The sequence below is a fragment of the Saccopteryx leptura genome, chromosome 2 (genome assembly GCF_036850995.1).
Source record: "Saccopteryx leptura isolate mSacLep1 chromosome 2, mSacLep1_pri_phased_curated, whole genome shotgun sequence".
NCBI classification, from domain to species: Eukaryota; Metazoa; Chordata; class Mammalia; order Chiroptera; family Emballonuridae; genus Saccopteryx; species Saccopteryx leptura.
In genome coordinates this window covers 358,566,499-358,588,008 of record NC_089504.1, presented here as the reverse complement: position 1 = coordinate 358,588,008, position 21,510 = coordinate 358,566,499, and the positions used below count along the sequence as shown (strand labels likewise).

General features: G+C 52.7%; 1 protein-coding gene across 3 annotated transcripts; it reads right to left on the bottom strand.

The window, feature by feature from the left end:
- Nucleotides 1–1,484: 1,484 nt before the first annotated feature.
- Nucleotides 1,485–20,976, bottom strand: PFAS (phosphoribosylformylglycinamidine synthase). Of its 3 annotated transcripts, none has more exons than XM_066364829.1 (28): nt 20,931–20,976; nt 15,990–16,170; nt 15,771–15,906; nt 15,206–15,311; nt 14,638–14,827; nt 14,422–14,527; nt 13,939–14,079; nt 13,706–13,830; nt 13,400–13,528; nt 12,765–12,896; nt 12,503–12,631; nt 8,121–8,194; nt 7,854–8,010; nt 7,489–7,550; nt 7,181–7,342; nt 6,865–6,990; nt 6,643–6,774; nt 6,161–6,391; nt 5,814–5,994; nt 5,650–5,733; nt 5,261–5,416; nt 4,951–5,070; nt 4,470–4,615; nt 4,185–4,392; nt 3,973–4,064; nt 3,781–3,895; nt 2,559–2,882; nt 1,485–2,471 (listed from the first exon to the last, which is right to left on the bottom strand). In XM_066364829.1, exons 2-28 carry the CDS (start codon nt 16,129–16,131, stop codon nt 2,161–2,163), a joined length of 4,017 nt encoding a protein of 1,338 aa, XP_066220926.1. In that variant the 5' UTR covers nt 16,132–16,170; nt 20,931–20,976; the 3' UTR covers nt 1,485–2,160. The 3 variants fall into 3 exon arrangements, with proteins under 3 accessions (XP_066220926.1, XP_066220927.1, XP_066220928.1); XM_066364830.1 differs by having other exon boundaries at nt 20,945–20,962; XM_066364831.1 differs by lacking the exon at nt 20,931–20,976 and adding an exon at nt 17,887–17,906.
- Between the last annotated feature and the right edge of the window lie 534 nt (nt 20,977–21,510).

Sequence of the window (21,510 nt, the reverse complement as noted above, 5' to 3'; positions counted from 1 at the left end):
CCTGGTCAAGGCACATATGGGAGTTCATGCTTCCAGCTCCTCCCCCCGTCTCTCTCTCCTCTCTCTCTCTCTCTCTCTCTCTCTCTCTCTGTCTCCCTCTCTCCTCTCTAAAATGAATAAATTTTAAAAAAGACAAATCTACTCCTGTTTATCCTCTAAATAAATCCCTTCAAATGATTTTTCGCTGCTCTTAGGATAGTCTACATTCTTTTTATTATTATTTATTATTATTATTTTTTTTTTACAGAGACAGAGAGTGAGCCAGAGAGAGGGAGAGACAGGGACAGACAGACAGGAACGGAGAGAGATGAGAAGCATCAATCATTAGTTTTTCGTTGCGACAGCTTAGTTGTTCAATGATTGCTTTCTCATATATGCCTTGACCGTGGGCCTTCAGCAGACGGAGTAACCCCTTGCTTGAGCCAATGACCTTGGGCTCAAGCTGGTGAGCTTTTGCTCAAGCCAGATGAGCCCGCGCTCAAGCTGGCGACCTCGAAGTCTCAAACCTGGGTCCTCCGCATCCCAATCCGATGCTCTATCCACTGTGCCACCGCCTGGTCAGGCAAGGTCAGAGGTAATTTAGATACATATCAACTGCCTAGTATGTACTTGGCTCACAGTAGAGGGCATATTCAGCTACTGTTTTAAATTGCATTAGACATAAGTTCCCTGGGGCACTCACAGTGCTTGCCACTGTAGTTAATCACCTGATATTAACAGAATGAATGAATAAATGGTTAAGACTCTGTTCTAGGAATTAAAGTGCTGACCACTTTTGTCAGAAAGGAAGCTATTAAATTAGAAACAAAATTAGCCCTGGCCAGTTGGCTCAGTGGTAGAGCATCAGCCTGGCATGCAGGAGTCCTGGGTTCGATTCCCGGCCAGGGCACACAGGAGAAGTGCCCATCTGCTTCTCCACCCCTCCTCCTCTCCTTCCTCTCTGTCTCTCTCTTCCTCTCCTGCAGCCAAGGCTCCATTGGAGCAAAGTTGGCCCAGGCGCTGAGGATGGCTCTGTGGCCTCTGCCTCAGGCGCTAGAATGGCTCTGGTTGCAGCAGAGCAATGCTCCAGATGGGCAAAGCATCACCCCCTGGTGGGCATGCTGGGTGGATCCCGGTCGGGCGCATGTGGGAGTCTGTTTGACTGCCTCCACATTTCCAACTTCAGAAAAAAATACAAAAATAAATAAATAAATTAGAAGCAAAATTAGGAATGTTGAGTTCAGAGGCCAGACACCGTATCAGAGAAACTTCTGCAAAAAACTGCTTACGCTTAGCACAGAGCTGCAATTTTTAAAAAATATTTTATTTATTGATTTTTAGAGAGAGAAAGGAATGAGAGAGAGAGAGAGAGAAGGGGGAGGAGCAGGAAGCATCAACTCCCATATATGCCTTGACCAGGCAAGCCCAAGGTTTCGAACCGGCAACCTCAGTGTTCCAGGTCGACACTTTATCCCACTGCGCCACCACAGGTCAGGCCAGAGCTGCAATTTTTAAAAAGATTTTATTTATATTTTTTACAGAGCGGGGTGAGTGAGAAGAATCAAGTTATAGGTGCTTCACTTTAGTTGTTCATTGCTTGCTTGTCAGTATGTACCTTGACCAGGCAAGTTCAGCGTCCCAGGTCGATGTTCTATCCACTGTGCCATCACAGGCCACACACAGTACTGCATTTTAATCAAGCAATTCAGAAAGCTATTTTTCAGCTAAGAATGCGAAACCCTGACCTGCATGCTTTTGTATGGCTCCACCCTCTAAACCCCAAACATTAGGAAGGGGGTGCAGAAAATCTCCCCCAGAGCCCGGATGAGTGACATGAAGCCCCATGTGGTGATCGCTGGGTGAAGGGAAGCAGGTCAACGGAATCGCTGCCCCCAGGCATCCTGACTTTCCACTGCAGACTCTTTCCTCTGAACCACACGCTGCTTCCTGGGCTCATGAAGGACAAACACATTACAGCAAGAGAACTGGCAAAAGATCCAACAGCGTGAGACAGAAGCGGGCAGAGTAATAAAATTAGCTGAGGTTTTTGGTTGCCATTTTGGTCCTTTGTCTGTCCAAGACACATCTGGAAATAATATGGGGCTCTTCTCAAAGTGAGGAGGGAGAGGGCAGCCCAGCCCAGGGACAAACCCTGAGGTCCGGCGAACCTTCTTGGCCCGCTCAGCAGCCTTCCGCCCCGGCCCACTTCCGGGCATTGATGAAGAGCTGGAGCCAGGGTGAGGTGGTCAGCGTGTCAAAGGGAGGGGGCCGCCGTGCCCACTGCCAGAGCCGCACCGTCCGTTCAGGGTGGGGCATGAGAGCCAGGTGGCGGCCATCGAGAGAGCAGACACCGGCCACTCCCCCTGGGGACCCGTTGGGATTCAGGGGGTAGCGTTCTGTGGGGTTCCCGTCATCATCTGCCCAGTGCAGTGGGGCCAAGCCCTTGGCCTCAATCTGCGCTTGGAGTTCCGGAGAAGAAAACGCCATGTAACCTGGAGGAAAGGAGAAGGGGGGGTGAGAGCGAAGCTGCCGCCCCGACTCGGCCTGCCCTCAGACACTGCTCGCCTCCCGCTGCTCACCTTCCCCGTGGGCGCTCCACACGGGCAGCACGGCGCCCTCCATTCCGCTCAGCATCAGGGCTGGCCCCGGTCCCACGCGCACGCTGGCCCAGCGCGACTCAAAACGCCCAGACAGGTTGCGGCGGAGCAGGAGGCCCGGCTGGGCTGCCCTGGAGTCAGGGCCCCTCTCCCCTTCCTCCTGGTCAGGGCTGCCTCCCACCCAGCCCAGCAGAGCCAGCAGCTGACAGCCGTTACACACGCCCAGGCTGAAGGTGTCTGGCCGCTCCCGGAAGCGTCTCAGCTCAGCCCCGGCCTGCGGGTGGAAGGTCACAGCAGCCGCCCACCCTGGGAGGGAACAGGGAAGTGAGGGTAAGACTTGGAGTGAATGGGGATGCTGCTTTACCCTCTCAACAGGACTGCCCCTACCCACAGAGATCAGGGCAAGTTTAGGGGAAGAAATGAGTTTATCTCCTTAACTCAGATATTGCCAACTCCTGGGCCACACTTGGCCCAAGATAAGTTTTTGGCTTGGCCAGCAGAGCATTTTCAAAAGTTTTTACCTTAGTTGCCTAACATTTAAAAATAAGATTTCACATAAAACCCTGGATTTTTGGTTTCTCTTAAAAAAAAAAAAAGGATGAGTTAACCTGATCAGGTGGTGGAGCAGTGGATAGAGCGTCGGACTGGGACACAGAGGACTCAGGTGTGAAACCCCGAGGTTGCCAGCTTGAGCACAGGCTCACCAGCTTGAGTGTGGAGGTCGTCGGCTTGAGCCTGAAGGGGTCTGGCTTGAAGCCCAAGGTAGCTGGCTTGAGCAAGGGGTCACTCACTGTGCTGCAGCCTCCTGATCAAGGTACATATGAGAAAGCAATGAACAACTAAGGAGCTGCAATGAAGGATTGATGCTTCTCATCTCCCTTCCTTTTCTATCTGCCCCTATCTGTCCCTTTCTCTCTGCTATACACACAAAAATTTGGCCTTGCTGAGCCAGCTTTCTAACAGTAAAAACCAGTGCTCTTTCAGACAGGACATGTGCCCTCCAGCCCAGGGGCACAGCCCCACCCTGCCACCTGCTCCATCTAAGAGCCGCAGGCCTTCTGCTGGCACCTGGCCCAGAATGAGTGCGCTCTCCCCGGCCTGTGGTGGTGAGAGGCCAAGGCTTAGGCCGAGTCAAGGAGGAGGGGCGCTAAGGCACCCCTTCGGGAGTGTGTGGGGAGGAAGTGAAAGGAGCCCGCGCACAGACCTTTGGCAGAGCCCAGGACGTCTGCGTAGCTGAAGCCGCCCACGAAGGCCACGCCACGGAACGCGTCCAGCTTGACTGTCCCTGAGCAGAGGTCTTGCATGGTCACATCCCACACCTGGCAGGATAGGGAAGGGAAGTGTCAAAGGCCACACAGCCCGAGACCAGCCCCAGTTCTGCAGGCACGCTGCTCACCTCAAACCCGGCCAAGTGGAAGGCATCGGCCATCTCCCGGTCTCCATTACTGCCCTCCTCTCGCAAGATGGCGACTCGAGGGGTGGGGCCACCTGGGGGGAGAAGTGTCCCCACTCCAGAGCGCTACTTCCCCATCCCCACCCCCTCCAGAGCAGGCCTGGGCACCCCGGCCCAGAGTGCCGGGGAGCCAAGCCTCTGCCACACTTCCTCACCAGGCTCACAGGGCATGGCAGCCTTGGGGAAGGCGAGGGGCAGGCAGTAGCTGGGCCCGGCCCGCCCCCGCAGCCCCTGCTCCTCCTCCGCCACGCAGCTCGGCTCAGCCTGCAGCCGGTCCAGCTGGAAACTCGTCTCCTCCCAGAGGGCTCGCAGCTGCCCGACAGGCTCCGCCAGGACCACAGCACCATTCACCGACACCTGGACCTAGAGAGGCAGATCCCTCAGAGGCCCCTCGGGGGCAGGGGGAGGGGAACCCAGCTCCACGCCCCGCGCTGCCTCACCATGGCGTGTGGCCCGCTGTGACCTGTGCAGCCCAGCTCCACACAGTGGAGGCCCGCCGCCTGGTAGCGCGCCAGCACTTGGGCCAGGGCTGGCTCCTGCACCTCCAGCACCAGGCCAGGCTCCTCAGCGAACAGCACAGGCAGCACTGGGAGAGCAACAGGGCGTCGGGGTGACTGAGGTCCTCATACAGACTCGGCAGTGGAGGCGGCAGGGTTTGGCGGAGAGTGTCGGGGGCAGAGGCAGGGACTGGGGTGAGGTGTGGCCTGTGAGCTTGGGACCAGCCAAGTGGTATCAGGGTATACAGGACGTTTCAGAGGCATGCAGTCAGGAACAGTGGCTGATCCCTGGCTCAGTGGTTAGAGAAGACAGCAAAGGACTCAGGCGAAAAGGAGTTGGAGACACTCCATTCTTTAATGGGACACGGGGTCTGCAGGGTGGGGCAGGCAGCTCAGGCCTGAAGCTAGACGCTGGGTTCCTCACCATCGACTCCAGAGGCAGGTACGTCCACCTCTATGCCACAATTCCCGGCAAAGGCCATCTCTAGCAGGCAGGTGATGAGCCCCCCGTCACTGACATCATGGCCTGAGCAGAGGAGGCGGTCTGGTGGAAGGAGAAAGACTCAGTATCTCCGGGGCCAAGCCACGCCCCCTGCTGACGGGGAGAGAGTGTGTGAGAATGTGGGCGCACAGAGACCCAGAGAGAAGAGCTCTGCTCCCTGTGGCCCCCCCTCATGCTCAGGAATGCCTGCCACTTCTGGCCACATACCCGCTTCGCCCAGGGCCTCGCTCACCTTTCAGCAGCCCCTGGGTGATGCTGAAGGCACGCACCAAGTTTTCAGGAAGGTCCAGGTCAGGAGGCTGCTCACCGAGCTGGGAGAAGCACTGAGCCAGAGCTGTGGCCCCCAGCCGGTGCTGCCCAGGGCTCAGGGGCACATACAGCAGATGGCCTAGAGACAGGGAAGGTGTGAGGACCGGTGGATGGTTCAGGAGAACCCTTCTCTTCAGTGCTCATGAGCACTTAAGTTCCCAACAGGTGGCGGGACACTCGGACCACCAGTCCCAGAAAGCACCACAGCCCCAGTGCAGAAAGGACGGGGGCGGGGGTGGTTAGCACTCAGTGGAGACCCCAAAGAACCAGGCTCTGAATACACAATGCAGTGAGGAGGGGAAGAACCCCTACCATTCCCTCCAGGACACTTGAGGTCTGGGGTCACAGTGGCTGTAATGTCTGGACAGACAGCGTAGGCTGAGATGACCAGTGACCCTACGGAGCAAGGAGTAAGAGAATAAGATGCCAGCCCAGCCCCACCGGTTAGCCCCTCTCCCGGTGGCCCTAGCCCTCACCGGGAGCCAGCACGGTCTCAGAGCCGACCCGGGCAGCCATGCTCAGGGAATCCTTGCCACCATCCACTGCCACACCCAGGGACGCCATCACTGTCACCATAGCCTCACAGGCATCTGCCAGAGCAGCACCCTCCCCAGCAAGCTTGGCTGCCCACATCCAGTTCCCGCTGCACTTCACGTCCTAGAAAGTGCCAGAGATGTGGCATTAGAGGGGAAGAGAGATGGGGAGTCTGGCGGGGGTGGAGGTGCTGGGATGCCTAAGCATGAGGGGGCAGGGCAAGGAAATGAGTGGTGGACGTGGACGTATCTCAGAAGCCTGGGGCTCCGTGGCAGCTGCGGGGACTCACCCGGAGGTCAGTGACGAGAGCAAACACCAGGTTGGTGAGGGCCTCAGCCACGGCCAGCCGGGCAGCAGCCTTGGGGTCCAGCAGGCTCTTGATTGGCTGTTCTCCTAGAGCTGTGGCGGCCCCCACGAGCTCTTGGTGACTCAGTGCCACAACAGCCACATCTGCTAGAGGGGTCTGCAGGGGCCCGACACACTGCTGCTGCGCCACCAGGCCCCCAACAGAGCGGTCCACCTGTGGGGGAAGGGGGGTTGGCAAAGCACAAGAGACAGGCACACAGGGACGGCGGGAGGCCTGGCGTGCCTCCACCGTGCAGGCAAGAGGTCGGCTCTGAGGATGGGCAGCAGGCCAGCGGGATCAGGGTGGCTGAGGGCCCCTTCCCCCTCAGGCCTGGTGGACCCCCACAGCAGCCCTCAGGGTGGGAGCCCAGGGTGGGTGAGCTGAGGGGAGAGTGCAGGGGGGAAGGGCAGGAGAGCAGGGAGGACCTTGTTGGTGAGGTAGCGCTTGCTGGCCACAGCTGGCAGCCTCAGAACCCGCTCGAGAGCCTGGAGCACGCTCAGCCCCAGCGGCAAAGCCAGAGGCTGCCGCACGGGGGCGCTCCGCTGGAGGAAGAACTCCTGCAACACAGACAGAGACAGGGGTGTGAGCGTCTGGGCAGGGCTGGGTCGCGGGAGACAAAGCACAGCCTCTTCTCCCACACCACGCACCTTCCGAGGCATGCTGCCCAGCACCCAGTCCAGCTCGAGGTCCACAGGGGTCAGGCTCGGCTCCGCGCGGGCAGCTCCCTGGCCATTTCTTCCCACTGGACACTCCCGATCATCCACCAGCACTATCTGCAGAGCGCGGGGACGGTGCCCAGAGGGAACGAGACGGTGACCACAGTAGGGAGGAGCTCAGAAAGCAGGGCAGAAGTGCTCTTCCCACCGTCTAGCTTCCCCTCATGAGTTCTCAGCCCTTTCCACCGCCAACTACACCCAGGGAGCTCGAGCCCACCCACAGCGTCTGCTCTGGCAACCAACTCACTCTCCCGTCTCCAGTGACGGTGCCCACGAAGCAAGCTGGGCAGCGCTCCCGGGCACTGACACGGCTCAGGAAGTCCCGGTCTGAGGGTCTCAGCAGAAGTGCGTTCGACTCCTGGTACTCAGCCCCCCAGATTTCCAGGGCATTCAGCGTTGGGTCCCCAAGCTGCACATGGTGGAGGAGGAAGAAAGCGAAGGGTCAGTGGGTCCGCCCAGGTCGCATGCTCTTGTAGGAAGTGGGGGAAGACGGGTGGGCCAGCTGGGGCTGGCCCCCAGGGAGACTTGAGGGGCCAGCCTTCAGAGGAGGCCCACCTGGAAGCGGCTAGTATAGATAACGGCTCCGGCTGGGTCACTCAGCTCCTTCAGGACGTTGCCTGGATAGAGGGTTGCAGGAAGAGGCGGTGATATGGGTCCGGTTAGCACCAGGCAAACAAAGGGCCGTCCTGGGCCTTCAAATTCCGTGTGTCCATGTGTGAATCACTGCCAAACCCTCACCACCAACTTTCCCACGGCCGCGGGCTTCCACCCCCCACCCTGAGCCTGTCCAGGATGTGTAAGGGGCAAAGAGTGGACCCCAGAGCTGCGTGGTTGGCTGCAGATTCCTGATGCCTCTCCGTAAACCAAACGTGGCGGGACACCGGGGAGGCCAGTCCTTTGTCCCGACCCCATTCCCTCACCATTGCCGCCAGCACCCTGGTCATGGAGGCTGCAGATGGGGTTTCCCCTGGGGGTCTCCACACAAGCCCGGATCACACGGTTCATCTTCTGTTCCATCTCTGGGTCTCCCCGCTGCACAGCTCCGAAGTCCAGGTCGCTGGCATTGTCCCCCTGCACCTGCGAGAACACGTGGCACAGCTCAGCTCAGGGGGGCTGGGAGCGCTCACCCACCCACACGCAGGCCTGGTGGTATCATGAAGTCAACATCTGCAGCTACTCCTACTTACCTGTATAGATGAGGCAGCTCCGCCCCCAACTCCAATCCTGTACACAGGACCCCCAACCTTGACAACATCCATGCCTGCAAGGAAGGAGGGAAGAAGCAGAACACTGGGGAAGTATGAATGTGAGGAAGTGTGAGGAAAAAGGGAAGTGGATATTGGAATAGAACAATCAAAATTATAAACACACACACTCTTTGATGGAGCAAACACACTAAAGGAGTTTATCCTCCAGACTTATTTGCACAGGTACAGAATCACCTATGTCCAAAATTAAACACTGCAGCACTATCTGTATTACCTCATCTAGGAAATAATCTAAATACTACAGAGAACTGACTAAATTATGGTATATCCACACAGTGAGACACCAAACTACCAAAGAAAATAGCATGTGAATATAATAAAGTAATACGGCTTTGTCAGTGAGAAACGATCTCTGAGATATATTGCTAAGTGGGAAGAAAACAGGACACAGAAGTATGCATACCCATTCACAAGAGCATCAGAAAGAATAAAACGCTTAGGAGGAATAAATTTAACAATGGGAATGTAAAACACACTGAAAATTATAAAATAATAGATCTAAATAAATTGGAAGAGATATGTTCATAGATGAAAAGACTTAATATTGTTTTGACAGCAATACTCTGCAAAATGATCTGCAGAATCAACATAATTAGCCAACTATTTTACAGAAATTCATCAGCTGATCCTAAAATTTCTGTGGAAATATGAGGGACCTCGAACAGCTAAAACAACATTTCTGCTGTTTTTTATTTTTTCTTTTCTGAAGTTGGAAACGGGGAGGCAGTTAGACCAGGATCCACCCGGCATGCCCACCAGGGGCAATGCTCCGCCCATCTGGGGCATCCCTCTGTTGCATTCAGAGCCATTCTAGCGCCTGAGGCAGAGGCCATAGAGCCATCCTCAGCGCCCGAGCCAACTTTGCTCCAATGGAGCCTCAGCTGTGGGAGGGGAAGAGAGAGACAGAGAGGAAGGAGAGGGGGAGGGGTGGAGAAGCAGATGAGTGCTTCTCCTGTGTGCCCTGGCCAGGAATTGAACCCGGGACTCCTGCACGCCAGGCCGACGCTCTACCACTGAGCCAACTAGCCAGGGCCCATTTCTGCTTTTTACTAAAAATCTTTTTGTCAGAGGGAAAGGGGAAGAGGGACCTGGATCAAAGAAGGTGAATGGATTAACCAAAAACAGAGATACAAAACACAAACATACAGACACCAGGGTAGTGACAGGCAGAGGGAAAGGGGTGGAGGGAAGAGGGGAGACGGGGTGAAGACTCGGCACGGGGCATGGGGGGCACGATGTGGTGTGTAGACGGTGTTATACTGAGTGGGACTCTTGAAACCATGTCAACACAGTAAGTTAAAATATGAATTAAAAAAATCTTTTTAAAATTTTTATTTATTGATTTGAGAGAGAGAGAGAGAAAGAAACATCAATTTGTTGTTCCAGTTATTTACACATTCATTGGTTGATTCCTGTATCTGCCCTAACCCAGGATTGAACCCTCAACCTTGGCATATTGGGAGAATGCTCTAAACAACCGAGCTACCCAACCAGGACTCAACATTTCTGCTTTTATTTTGAGAGACAGGGAGGGAGAGAGAAACAGAAAGAGAGAGAGAGAGATTAGAACCATCAACTCATAGCTGCGTCAATTTAGTTGTTCACTGACTGCTTTCTTATGTATGCTTTGCCAGTTACAGCCAAGCCAGTAACCCCTTGCTTAAGCCAGCAGTGACCTTGGGTTCAAGCCAGTGACCATGGGGTATGTCTCTGATCCCACGCTCAAGCCAGCAACCCCATGCTCAAGTCAGATGAGCCCACACTCAAGCCAGTGACCTCATGGTTTCAAACCTGGGACCTCAGTGTCCCAAGTGGATGCTCCATCCACTGCGTCACCACTAGGTCAGGCTCAACATTTTTTCTTTTAAAATCCACTAAAAAGCTACAGTAATCAAGACAGTGTGGTACTAGCATATGAATAGCTACATATAGATCAATGCACTAGAATTGTTGAGTTCATTAACCCATATATTTATGGCCAACTGATTTTTTTTTGCGACAGAGACAGAGAAAAACAGAGAAACAGAGAGAGGGACAGATAGGGACAGATAGACAGGAAGGAGAGAGATGAGAAGCATCAATTCTTCGTTGCTTTCTCATATGTGCCTTGAACGGGGAGGGGGGGGGGTCCTACAGCAGACTAAGTCACCCCTTGCTCAAGCCAGCAACTTTGGTTGCTGATGAGCTGAGCTCAAACAAGATGAACCCTTGTGCAAGCCTGCAACCTTACCTCGGGGTTTCGAACCTGGGTCTTCCAGCGTCCCAGTCTGACGCTCTATCTACTGCACCACCGCCTGGTAAGGCAGGCCAACTGATTTTTTTTTTTTTATGTACCAACTGATTTTTGATAAGGGTCCCAAGACAATTCAATAGGGTAAGAAAAGTTGGACCTAGCCTGACCAGGCGGTGGTGCAGTGGATAGAGCGTCGAACTAGGATGCAGAGGACCCAGGTTCGAGACCCGAAGCTCGCTAGCTTGAGCGCGGGCTCATCTGGTTTGAGCAAAATCCCACCAGCTTGGACCCAAGGTCGCTGGCTCCAGCAAGGGGTTACTCGGTCTGCTGAAGGCCCGCGGTCAAGGCACATATGAGAAAGCAATCAATGAACAACTAAGGTGTTGGAACGCGCAATGAAAAACTAATGATTGATTAATGATTGATGCTTCTCATCTCTTTCTGTTCCTGTCTGTCCCTGTCTATCCCTCTCTCTGACTCACTCTCTGTCTCTGTAAAATAAATAAATAAATAAATAAAATTAAAAAAGAAAAGTTGGACCTCTACTTCATACCATATATAAAAATTAATGAAAAATGGCACAGTGGATAAAGTGTTGACCTGGAACGCTGAGGTTGCCAGTTTGAAACCCCGGGCTTGTCCGGTCAAGGAACGTATGAGAAGCAATCAATGAGCACAGAACTAAATGGAACAACAAAGTGAAACAAGGAGTTCATGCTTCTTTCTCTCTCTGTCTCTCCCCCTTCTCTAAAACCAATAAACTCTTTGAGAAAAACCCCCCACAATGACATACCACACTACGATGACTACAGTCAAAGAGAAAGCTAATAACAAGTGTTGGTGGAACCCGCACACACTGGGGGGGGTGGTGTAAAACAGTACACTGCTTTGGAAAACAGTCTGGTAGTTTGTTTTATTTTTATTTTTTTGGTAGTTTGTTTTAGAAGTTGAATATAGTTATCATGTGACCCAGCAATTCCATTCTTAGTTATACACCCAAGAGAACTTAAGTACATAAAAATACATGTACACAACTGTTCATAGCAGCGTCATTCATAATAGCCAAAAAATAGAAATAATCCAATTGTCTATGAAGGGTTGAATGGATAAACAAAATGGGACATATCTACACATGGAATATGACTCAGCCCTAAAAAAGAAATGAAGTATTGATGCATACTATACACTACGGTTGTACCTTGAAGATATCATGCTAAGTGGAAGCCAGACACAATGGCCAGGCATTGGATGATGCCATTTACATGGAACGTCCAGAACAGGCAAATCCATGGAGACAGAAAGCAGATTAGTGGTTGCCACAGGCCGAGAAAGGGGGGGATGAGGTACGACTGCTGGTGGGTACAGGCTGTCCTTCTGAGATGATGAAAATGCTCTGGAACTCCTGACCAACGCACGACTTGGTGACTATACTAAAAACACTACCTAATACACTTCAGAGGGTAAACTTTATGTTATTTAAACTGCATCTCAATAAAGTAGTAGAAGAAAAAGAAATGTGTGCACATATACTGTTTGTTTTTAATAAAAGGGGCAAACAGACATATGAGCCTGTTTACATATGCAGGAAATAGCTCAGGGAGGGTACAAAAGTAACTGATTAACCCTGGCTACCTCTAGGGAGGGAAACTGGGTGGCTGGAGGTCAACAGAAGGGGAGTTTTCTTTGACACTCTGAACCATGTGACTGGGTCACCTATTCACATAGGCCTTTATCTTGATTCCACCACAGCACCCACCACACCCTAGCACATGACGGGTGTTCAGTAAATGTTTGCCCAATTAAACTGATCTAGCAGATGAAATCCCGTGGCATGCAGCCTGACTTAGCAGGGTGGGCCCCTGCCATGCAGAGGGAAATCGGGCAGGAGACAGAGGCAACCCAGTCAGAGATGGCCCTGTTGGCATATAGCCCTGTTCTAACTTGAAAACCTGTATTGGAGAGAAGACACATAAGCTGGGAGATTCAAACCTAACCACTGCAGTGTCCTCTTCTGCCACGCACTGGAGAGAGAGCTGGCTGGATCTGGAGAGAGTTGCTGGGCTCTTACCTGGCTCTGGGGGCTCCTTGCTCACGTGCTCAGCTTCCATGGACCCAATGCCCCCGCTGAACATGATGGGCTTGATCCACTCACGCCGCTGGCTGTCTGGGAGCTGGAGACCAAAGGAGCGGGCAAAGCCTGGGCAACGGACATCACAGGGAGAGGGGACAGTCATCGCCCAGTCTCCTTAGCGCTCACCCAGTCAGACGCCCCACTCCACCTCGGGACTAGGTGGCTATTATCCACCACGCTCCCCCGCCCTCAGTCTCACCGGCCAGCACCGGTTCTCCAAACTTGTTGCCATAGTCAGAAGCCCCATTGCTGGCCTCAATGGCAACCTCCAGGGGCCGGGCCAAGTTCCCAGGATAGCGGAAGCTTGGATCCTCCCAGGGCAGACTATAACCTAGGAGGAAAAGAGAAAGTTGGATGGACTGCAGAAATGGAAAGTGGAGGAGCCAGTCCTCTGGGAAGTCTAAGCCACCGAGGGCTACCTGCACAGGCAGGATGTTCCATTTCAGGAAGTCCTATTTCAAGGTGTCGAGTCTGCCATAAAGCACTGGTCTTGCTCACCTCCCATACCAGCCTTCCCCCTGGCTCTTAGGACCCGAGCTCTTAAGCCTTGCTAAGAAACTGGACTTGGGGGCAGGCAGTGGTCATAAGCCTGACCCAGTGTCACACTTCCTTGCAGAGTGGAGACCAGTTTTAAAGGAAGCTGAGGTTCTGCAAAGCCAGAATGGTGACCTGCGTATCTCCTGGCCTATAGGTCTCAAGACCACGGCTGGTGAAAGGCCAACAACTCTAGAGCCCTCCATCCCAAGAAAAGAAGACCCAGGATAACTGGTGATGTAAGTGTCTACCAGGACAAGGAGTGAAAACAGCGATGGCTAGAAAGGAAAGATGTGGGACCTGGGATGTGCAGATTTCCGAAGCAATAGCCAGCAGTGCCAGCCACCACGTGGGCCCCACGGCCCGTGCACTGGACATCTCGGATCCGGCCCCCTGTGCCCGTGGTGGCACCACTGAAGGGCGCTACGCCTGTGACGAGAGGGAGCAGAGGTCAGGGTACTGAAGAGACAAACCCCAGCTCTGACCACCCCACTGAAAATAAAAAAAACCCGGCCTACCTTATTGTTTTTGCCAGGCCCAGCCCAGGGGTGAGAGGCTTGTCCCACCCTCCATTAGCTGATCTACCCCTCCTAGGGCCCAGCTCACCTGTGGGGAAGTTGTGGGTCTCTGCTGTGAAGACGACATGTCTCAGCCCCCGATGTTGCTGGAAGCGGCTTGGCTGGGTGGGGTCCTCGGGCCGCAGGAATCGGACTTTCTTCCCCTGGATTGCACTGTGGACACATGCACTCTGGAACATCCTTCTTGGGATCTGTGCTTACCCTACCAGGGCCTGCCCCCCGCCCCGGTCTGAGGTCACCCCAGCCTGGAACACAGCCCACCTGCTGTTATCACAGAACTTGAGGACATTGTTAGGGTTCGAGGATGCCTGGGTGCTCATGATGGACTCAAACAGTGACTGTGCCAGCGCCTGCCCATCCACGTGGAGCTGGCCCTTGAAGAACCAGTGCCGGCTGTGCTCACTGCAGGGGGTGACACGGGGAGGGGACGGGGAGGCGGAAACCTGGGGTCATTTCTCAGGCCTTGTCACGTCTTTTCACTAGCATTAATAGCAGCGCTATAACCAACTTATATTTAGACAGCAAGTCAAAACACATTCTCATAACCTTCAAACATTGTCACTGTTGGTTGTCCAGCCAGACCCCAAGTGAAGAGAAACACACGATTTGAAGATAGACTACTGGGGAGACGGGGAGCCCAGGCCTCGACTCAGAAAGGTCCCAAAGGCAAGAGAGAGCCATGAAAGCAAGTCCCTGTGGTTTCTCCACAGGTTCAGACATCAGAACGTCCCCATGCCTCCACACCTATTGGACTGAGCCAAGTCAAAGGCCTCCACAGTGCTCGGGTTCCGCTGCAGCTCCTGGAAGCGTTGGGTATAGAAATCCAGGTCCCAGGAGTCTAGGGCCAGACCTGGGAGACACACCCAAGAAGAGCTGACGTTGGCCTCAGGCTGCGACTTCCCAGGCCCCAGCACCCCTACCAGTCTGGCCCGGGCCTTCCTCTCGGGGACGTCTGCTTACCTAGCACCTGGTTGGCTTTCTCCAGGGCAGGCCGGCCCTCGGCCAGGATGTCAATGGGGCCACCGAGAGGTGCTGGGATGCTCCCAAGGGAGAAGCTCTGGATGGGACGGGGGAAGTGCTGCTCCGTCATCCGGTCACACAGGACTGCCAGGGCGGTGGCCCCCATCTCAGCGGAAGGGGGGTGGGCAAACTAGGGGCGAAAGACACACCCAGAGGGCGAAGAGTGGAGAGCTGAAGAATGGACAGAATGCTCCACTCTCCGTCCTCCAAGCCATGCAGGGCCAGCCCGCTGCGAGCCCATACGGCACCTCAGTCCATAGAAAAAGACACCCCCTCCAGGCATAACGTAAGGACGCACAAATGAGTGAGGGGAGTACAGGCGGGCTTTCTGTCCCATGCCCTCCTCAACCAGGCGCCCTCAGGCAGTGAATAACCTGTAAACAGGGCAGACCTGAAGCCAGGAGCCCCCCCCCTTCTGCCATTACCTTCCTGCAGTTTAGAACCCCCTCTCTTATGCCTGGCCTGTCTCCCACTCCCGCTCCCCCATCCCGACTGCCCGCCACCTCACCGAGAGCAGGTAGCGCCGGGTCGTCTCCACACGGTCCACAGTCCCCAGTCCGGCGGCCCGGCAAACTGACATGATGTTGGTGGATGTCGGGGTGCAGAAGTTCAGCCTGACGAGTGGACCAGACAGCTAGGACCTAACAGCCCCAGCTGAGAGGGCAGAGCCGACCCCCTGCTGTCCAGCCAATCTCCCATCTCTACCACCCCCACCAATGGCCTCTAGGCTCAGAACTGGGCTCTAAGGAGCCTGCTGTCAAAGGTCACTCAAATCAAACCATAACTGTCCTTCAAGCATCAAAATCCTTCTATTTCAAATTCTCAGAATGCAACCTGTTGTATTTCCCAACAATGCCTGGGGGCGAACTCAGTCTTCAAAGACGTCTTCCCCTACAGGAAAGGCACACGCAGGGCTGCCTAGGCCGGGCGCGGGGTGGGACAAGGGCAATCAAATCTCCTGAGGGTCACCAGAGGACGAAGCAAAGGAATGGAAGCGGAAGGGGCCGACAGTGTGTTTAAAAGAGATCATGTGCCGAAAACATGGAAGGAGTTGCTCCACAGGAGACACCTGCCTGGGCCCGACCTCCAGCAGCAGGTCCCTGGAGTCAGGAAGGAGCCAGGAGTCCTGAGAGACATCACTGAGTGACAGGGGGCAGCCAAACAGCCACATCAGCTTCTTCATCTCCTCAGCACTTGGGAGGGCCTCAGCTGCAGGGAGACAGGGCAGGGATACCGAGACACTGCCCCTGGCGCTGGGCCACCTCCCTCAAGAACCCCACACCTGGCCCCACCTGTCCAGTTCACATTGTAGCACAGCTCAGTCTTGACACTCCGCAGCTCTGGCAATTTCCCTTGCAGCTTCCTTCGAGTGTGGCCGGCGGCCGCACCTTCAGGGCCAGAGGGGCGGACATAGAAGTGAAGGACTGGGGACATCTCTTCAGGTGTCCTTTGCTGGAGAGGTGAGTTAGGCTCCTAAAAAATAACATTAATTGGCCAAGAGTTTGCTTAAAGGCTTTAATCACTGTAAAAAATATATATATAGAAGACTGGATAAAGAAGATATGGCACATATACACTATGGTATACTACTCAGCCATAAGAAATGATGACATCGGATCATTTACAACAAAATGGTGGGATCTTGGCCCTAGCCAGTTGGCTCAGCAGTAGAGCGTCGGCCTGGCGTGCGGGGGACCCAGGTTCGATTCCCGGCCAGGGCACATAGGAGAATTGTCCATTTGCTTCTCCACCCCTACCCCCTCCTTCCTCTCTGTCTCTCTCTTCCCCTCCCGCAGCCAAGGCTCCATTGGAGCAAAGATGGCCCGGGCGCTGGGGATGGCTCCTTGGCCTCTGCCCCAGGCGCTAGAGTGGCTCTGGTCGCGGCAGAGCGACTCCCCGGAGGGGCAGAGCATCGCCCCCTGGTGGGTAGAGCATCGCCCCTGGTGGGCGTGCGGGGTGGATCCCGGTCGGGCGCATGCGGGAGTCTGTCTGACTGTCTCTCCCTGTTTACAGCTTCAGAAAAATACAAAAAAAAAAAAAAAAAAAGGTGGGATCTTGATAACATTATATGGAGTGAAATAAGTAAATCAGAAAAAAACAAGAACTGCATGATTCCATACATTGGTGGGACATAAAAACGGCACTAAGAGACATGGACAAGAGTGTGGTGGTTATGGGGGGGAGGGAAGGAAGGAGGGGAAAGGGAGAGGGGGGAGGGGCACAAAGAAAACTAGATAGATGGTGACGGAGGACAATCTGACTTTGGGTGATGGGTATGCAACATAACTGAATGACAAAATAACCTGGACATGTTTTCTTTGAATATATGTACCCTGATTTATTGATGTCACCCCATTAAAATTAATAAAAATTTATTAATAAAAAATAATAACATTAACTGTAGCCTATATGCTGCACCAATTTCAAGTTTTAAGGACAGCTGAGGCTTTGAAGGCATTAGCGATTGATAGGAACAGTAAAAAGGGACATTCAGAGAAACAGGGAACCTGAGAATGTAACCCTGGGGGTCTCAACTAATCCTGCAAAATATGGGCTTTAGTGATGTGGGACCCGGATGCACAGATATGTCCTTGACACGTGGTCCTTGTGCACTTGCCCTTTGCTTGGTCCCAGGCAAGTTCTTTGGAACACAACTGTGAACAAGACAAACACCACTTCTGCCCTCAGGGAGCTTACATTTTACTGAGGGTGACAGGCAGATACTCAGACATTTGCAGTCCGGTGTGGATAAGGCCAAGGCATTGTGGGTACCAACCTAGCACCTTAGGAGTCAGGAAAGACTTCCCAGGACAAATGGCTTCTAAGTATAAACCCAGAGAAGGAGCTGGCGTGGGCCTGACTCGTGAGGTCAAATGATAGGTCCCCGACTTCAGGGCTTCAAATATTACATTCTTGCTCAAAGTCAATCCAAAGGCCTTATTAGCCTGAGATTCATAGACCCTCCGCAGCTATCCCAATGCCCCTTCCTGCTCCTGATCCCACCACTTCTCAGCAGGGCCCTGGCTGTCCTCACCAAACCCTGCCTGGCCTCCTTTCCCTTCTTACACTCTCCCCTAGGTCTATGCCTACTCTCACCCTATCCAAAACCTCACCATTCTTCAAGCTGAGTACAGGTCTCACTAACTCTGGGAAGCTCTCCTCACTGCCCCAGTGTCCAGGGCTCCTCACCTGTGCCAATCACTCAGACCTGAACACACAGAGGAGCTCACAGGGACATACGGCCTTTTCCCAAGGAAGCGAGAGAACAGGAAGCTCGTTTCCCCACTTCTCCTCTCGGACAACTAACTCAGGCATCTCAAACGTAACTTAAAGCTGAATTTGGCCAAGGACTGCGATGTTGCTAGTCCAGAGGTCACTTAACTTATCTTACTCAACCTCTTGGCAGCATTTGACTTACTCATTCCCTACTTCTTGAAACACCCTCCTCTCTTGGCTTCGATACCAGTTTCCTGATACTTCAGCATCTTCTCATTGCTACCTTTCAGTCACGTGCACTGGCTCCTGCTCCTCTACTCCACATCTAAATGGTGGATGCCAGGAGCTATCCTTTGTTCTCTTTCCTCTGTGTGTCTTCCTTTTTTTTTTTTTTTTTTTACAGAGACAGAGAGTCCCAGAGAGGGATAGATAGGGACAAACAAGAGATTAATTATCAGTTTTTCATTGCAAAACCTTAGTTGTTCATTGATTGCTTTCTCATACGTGCCTTGACCATGGGGCTAGAGCAGACCGAGTAACCCCTTGCTCAAGCCAGTGACCTTGAGTCCAAGCTGGTGAGCTTTGCTCAAACCAGATGTGCCTGCGCTCAAGCTTGGGGTCTCGAACCTGGGTCCTCCACATCCCAGTCCGATGCTGTATCCACTGCGCCACCACCTGGTCAGGCTCTGCATGATTTTCTTAAAGAGACTTCATCCGGACCGGTGGCTTTAAATAACATCTAACAGACTGAACCAATGAAATTGCCAGCATTCAATCATTTTATCCAAAATGGAAATTTCACACGATTTGAGTTAAAATCTGCCAACAAGTTCCATAACTTTATTCAGACTTTATTCAACCCTGACTCTTCTTCTTCTTCTTTTTTTTTTTTTTGTATTTTTCTGAAGTTGGAAACAGGGAGGCAGTCAGACAGACTCCCGCATGCGCCTGACCGGGATCCACCCGGCATGCCCACCAGGGAGCGATGCTCTACCCATCTGGGGAGTTGCTCTGTCGCAACCAGAGTCATTCTAGCACCTGAGGCAGAGGCCATGGAGCCATCCTCAGTGCCTGGGCCAACTTTGCTACAATGGAGCCTTGGCTGTGAGAGGGGAAGAGAGAGACAGGAGAGGAAGGAGAGGGGGAGGGGTGGAGAAGCAGATGGACGCTTCTCCTGTGTGCCCTGGCCGGTAATCGAACCCGGGACCCCTGCACACCAGGCCGACGCTCTACCACTGAGCCAACCGGCCAGGGCCAACTCTGACTCTTCTTGAAACTCCAAATTAGAACATGCAAATGCTGACATGACATCTCTACATAAACATCTCAGAAACATAGATGATAGCCAGTTTGGGTCAAAACAGAAATTTTGATTTTTTTTTAGAGAGACAGACAGATAAGGACAGACAGACAGACAAGAAAGGAGATAGTTGTGGCACCTTTGTTGTTCATTGATTGCTTTCTCATATGTGCCTTGAACAGGGGTCTCCAGCCAAGCCAGTGAGTGATCTTTTGGGCTCAAGCCATAGACCACGGGCTCATGTCTATGATCCCACACTCAAGCTGGTAAGCCTGCGCACTCAAGCCTGAGACCTCAGGGCTTCGAACCTGGGTCCTATGCATCCCAGGCCAATGCTCTACCCATTGCGCCACCACCTGGTCAGGTGAAATTTTGATTTATCATTTCTCCATAGACCTGCTGTTTTCCTAGTCTTTTCCATCTCAGTACACACCACCATCACCCATTCAGTTGCTCAAGCCAAAAACACAAGAGTAAACCTACTCTTCTTTTCCTGAGCCCTCTCTATACCCAACCCATCAGCAAATTTATTTCCAAACATATCCCAAATCTGTCCACATCCTTTTATCTTTGCTACCACCACTCTAGTGCAAGTCACTACTATCACTCACTTGGAGTGATGCATTGGCCCCCTGATCTGTGCACCTGATTCCACGCCCGCCCCAACCACAATCCACTTGCCATATGCCAGCATAAATGAAATCATGGCCTCTCATGACACACGGCATAACATTACAACTCAGTACCTTGGCTTACCTGGTCTGGCCACTGCCTACCTCTTCAACACTATTTCATGCCATTCTCCTTCTCACCCACAATGCACCACACTGGCTTCTCTTTGATTCCTCTAACTTGCCAAGTTCACTTTCAGCAGATTTTTCTCACCCTAATATCTGCATGGCTATCTCATTCTTGTTATTTATATATTTCAGGAGAAATTCACCTTCTTGTAAAGGATTTCCTTGAGCAATCCCACTGAAGTAGCGACTATCAGATGGCCCTATTTTAATTTTCCATATAGTACTTATGACTATCTGACATCTTTAGCTCTACCTTCCCCATTAGAACAAAATCTCCATGCAGGCATGGGCTGTAGCCGTTTTATCCCCATTGGATTACCAAGGCTTAGAACAATTATTGGGACTTAAAAAGGACAAAAAATCTAAAACTTGTTGACTGACTGAACCCTTGATTTCCATCGCGCACCAGCCCCTCCAGCCCTCTTTCAGGCCAGTCTTATTTCTCTGTAAAGGGCGCTTCTGCCAACTCAGTACTGATTCTTCCCTTCCACTCCATCCTTTGGAAAATCAGGCCCCTCACAATTGTCCTCCACACCATAACTCCTTCACACGCATTATCATCTTGAAATCATTGTATTAAACCAATGGTTTTCGTCTTAGTGAAACAGAAGCCCCAAGAGCGCAGGGACAGAGCTGCCTACATCTAGGCTGTATCCCCAACGACTAGCATGATGCCTGCCACAAAGCAGGGCGTTAACAAGTGGGGTTTTTTTGTTGGTAGAGAGCGGATGTATTTACATGGAGTGCCCTCTGCCAGGCGTTCAATAAAACGCCTGTATTAAAGCAAGCTGGTGGGCCCCAAACAGACGCAGCTCGGCCTAGATATTGGAGCCGCCTAGATCAGGCTTGGGATGGGTGGCGATAGGGCGCAACAGGCAGCAGGGTACCCCCGACCGGCGCGCACTAGCCATACGCACGTGGAAGCGGACACCTCGGCCCTGGAGCTCCTCGAATCCTGGCGCGCTGGATACGTCATCCACGTACGCCCTGGGCGGGGCCAGAACTTAAAGGCACCCCGCCGTCTTACTCCCGCTGAAGGAGGGGCCGCCAGCCCTCACTTCTTAGAGGGGTTTCTCTCCCAAAGGTATATTATTGCACAAATCGTCTTGAGTTGACGTTTGGAAAAATACAGTCAGTTTCATATCCCTGCCGCTCTTATCTCTGTGCAAACACTTCAAATTCAGGAAACGAAATGAGAAGCATCATCATTGTTTAGGACTGTTTCCCTACCCTTACTGCCTTGGTTTGCTTTCCCTTTTTTCTTTCCTAAGTGAATGAAATTCTTTAATTCTTTGCAGAGTGGGAGGCATATATTTTTAATTTCCATATTCTTGCTTGTTATAGTAATAATAATAATAGAAAACATTTATTGAACACCCATTAAGGCAATTTACATGAACTTCACACACACACACACACACACACACACACACACACACACACCCATTTACCGATGCGGAAGCTGTCTCATTCAAATGACTTGCTCCCTAGTTTTGT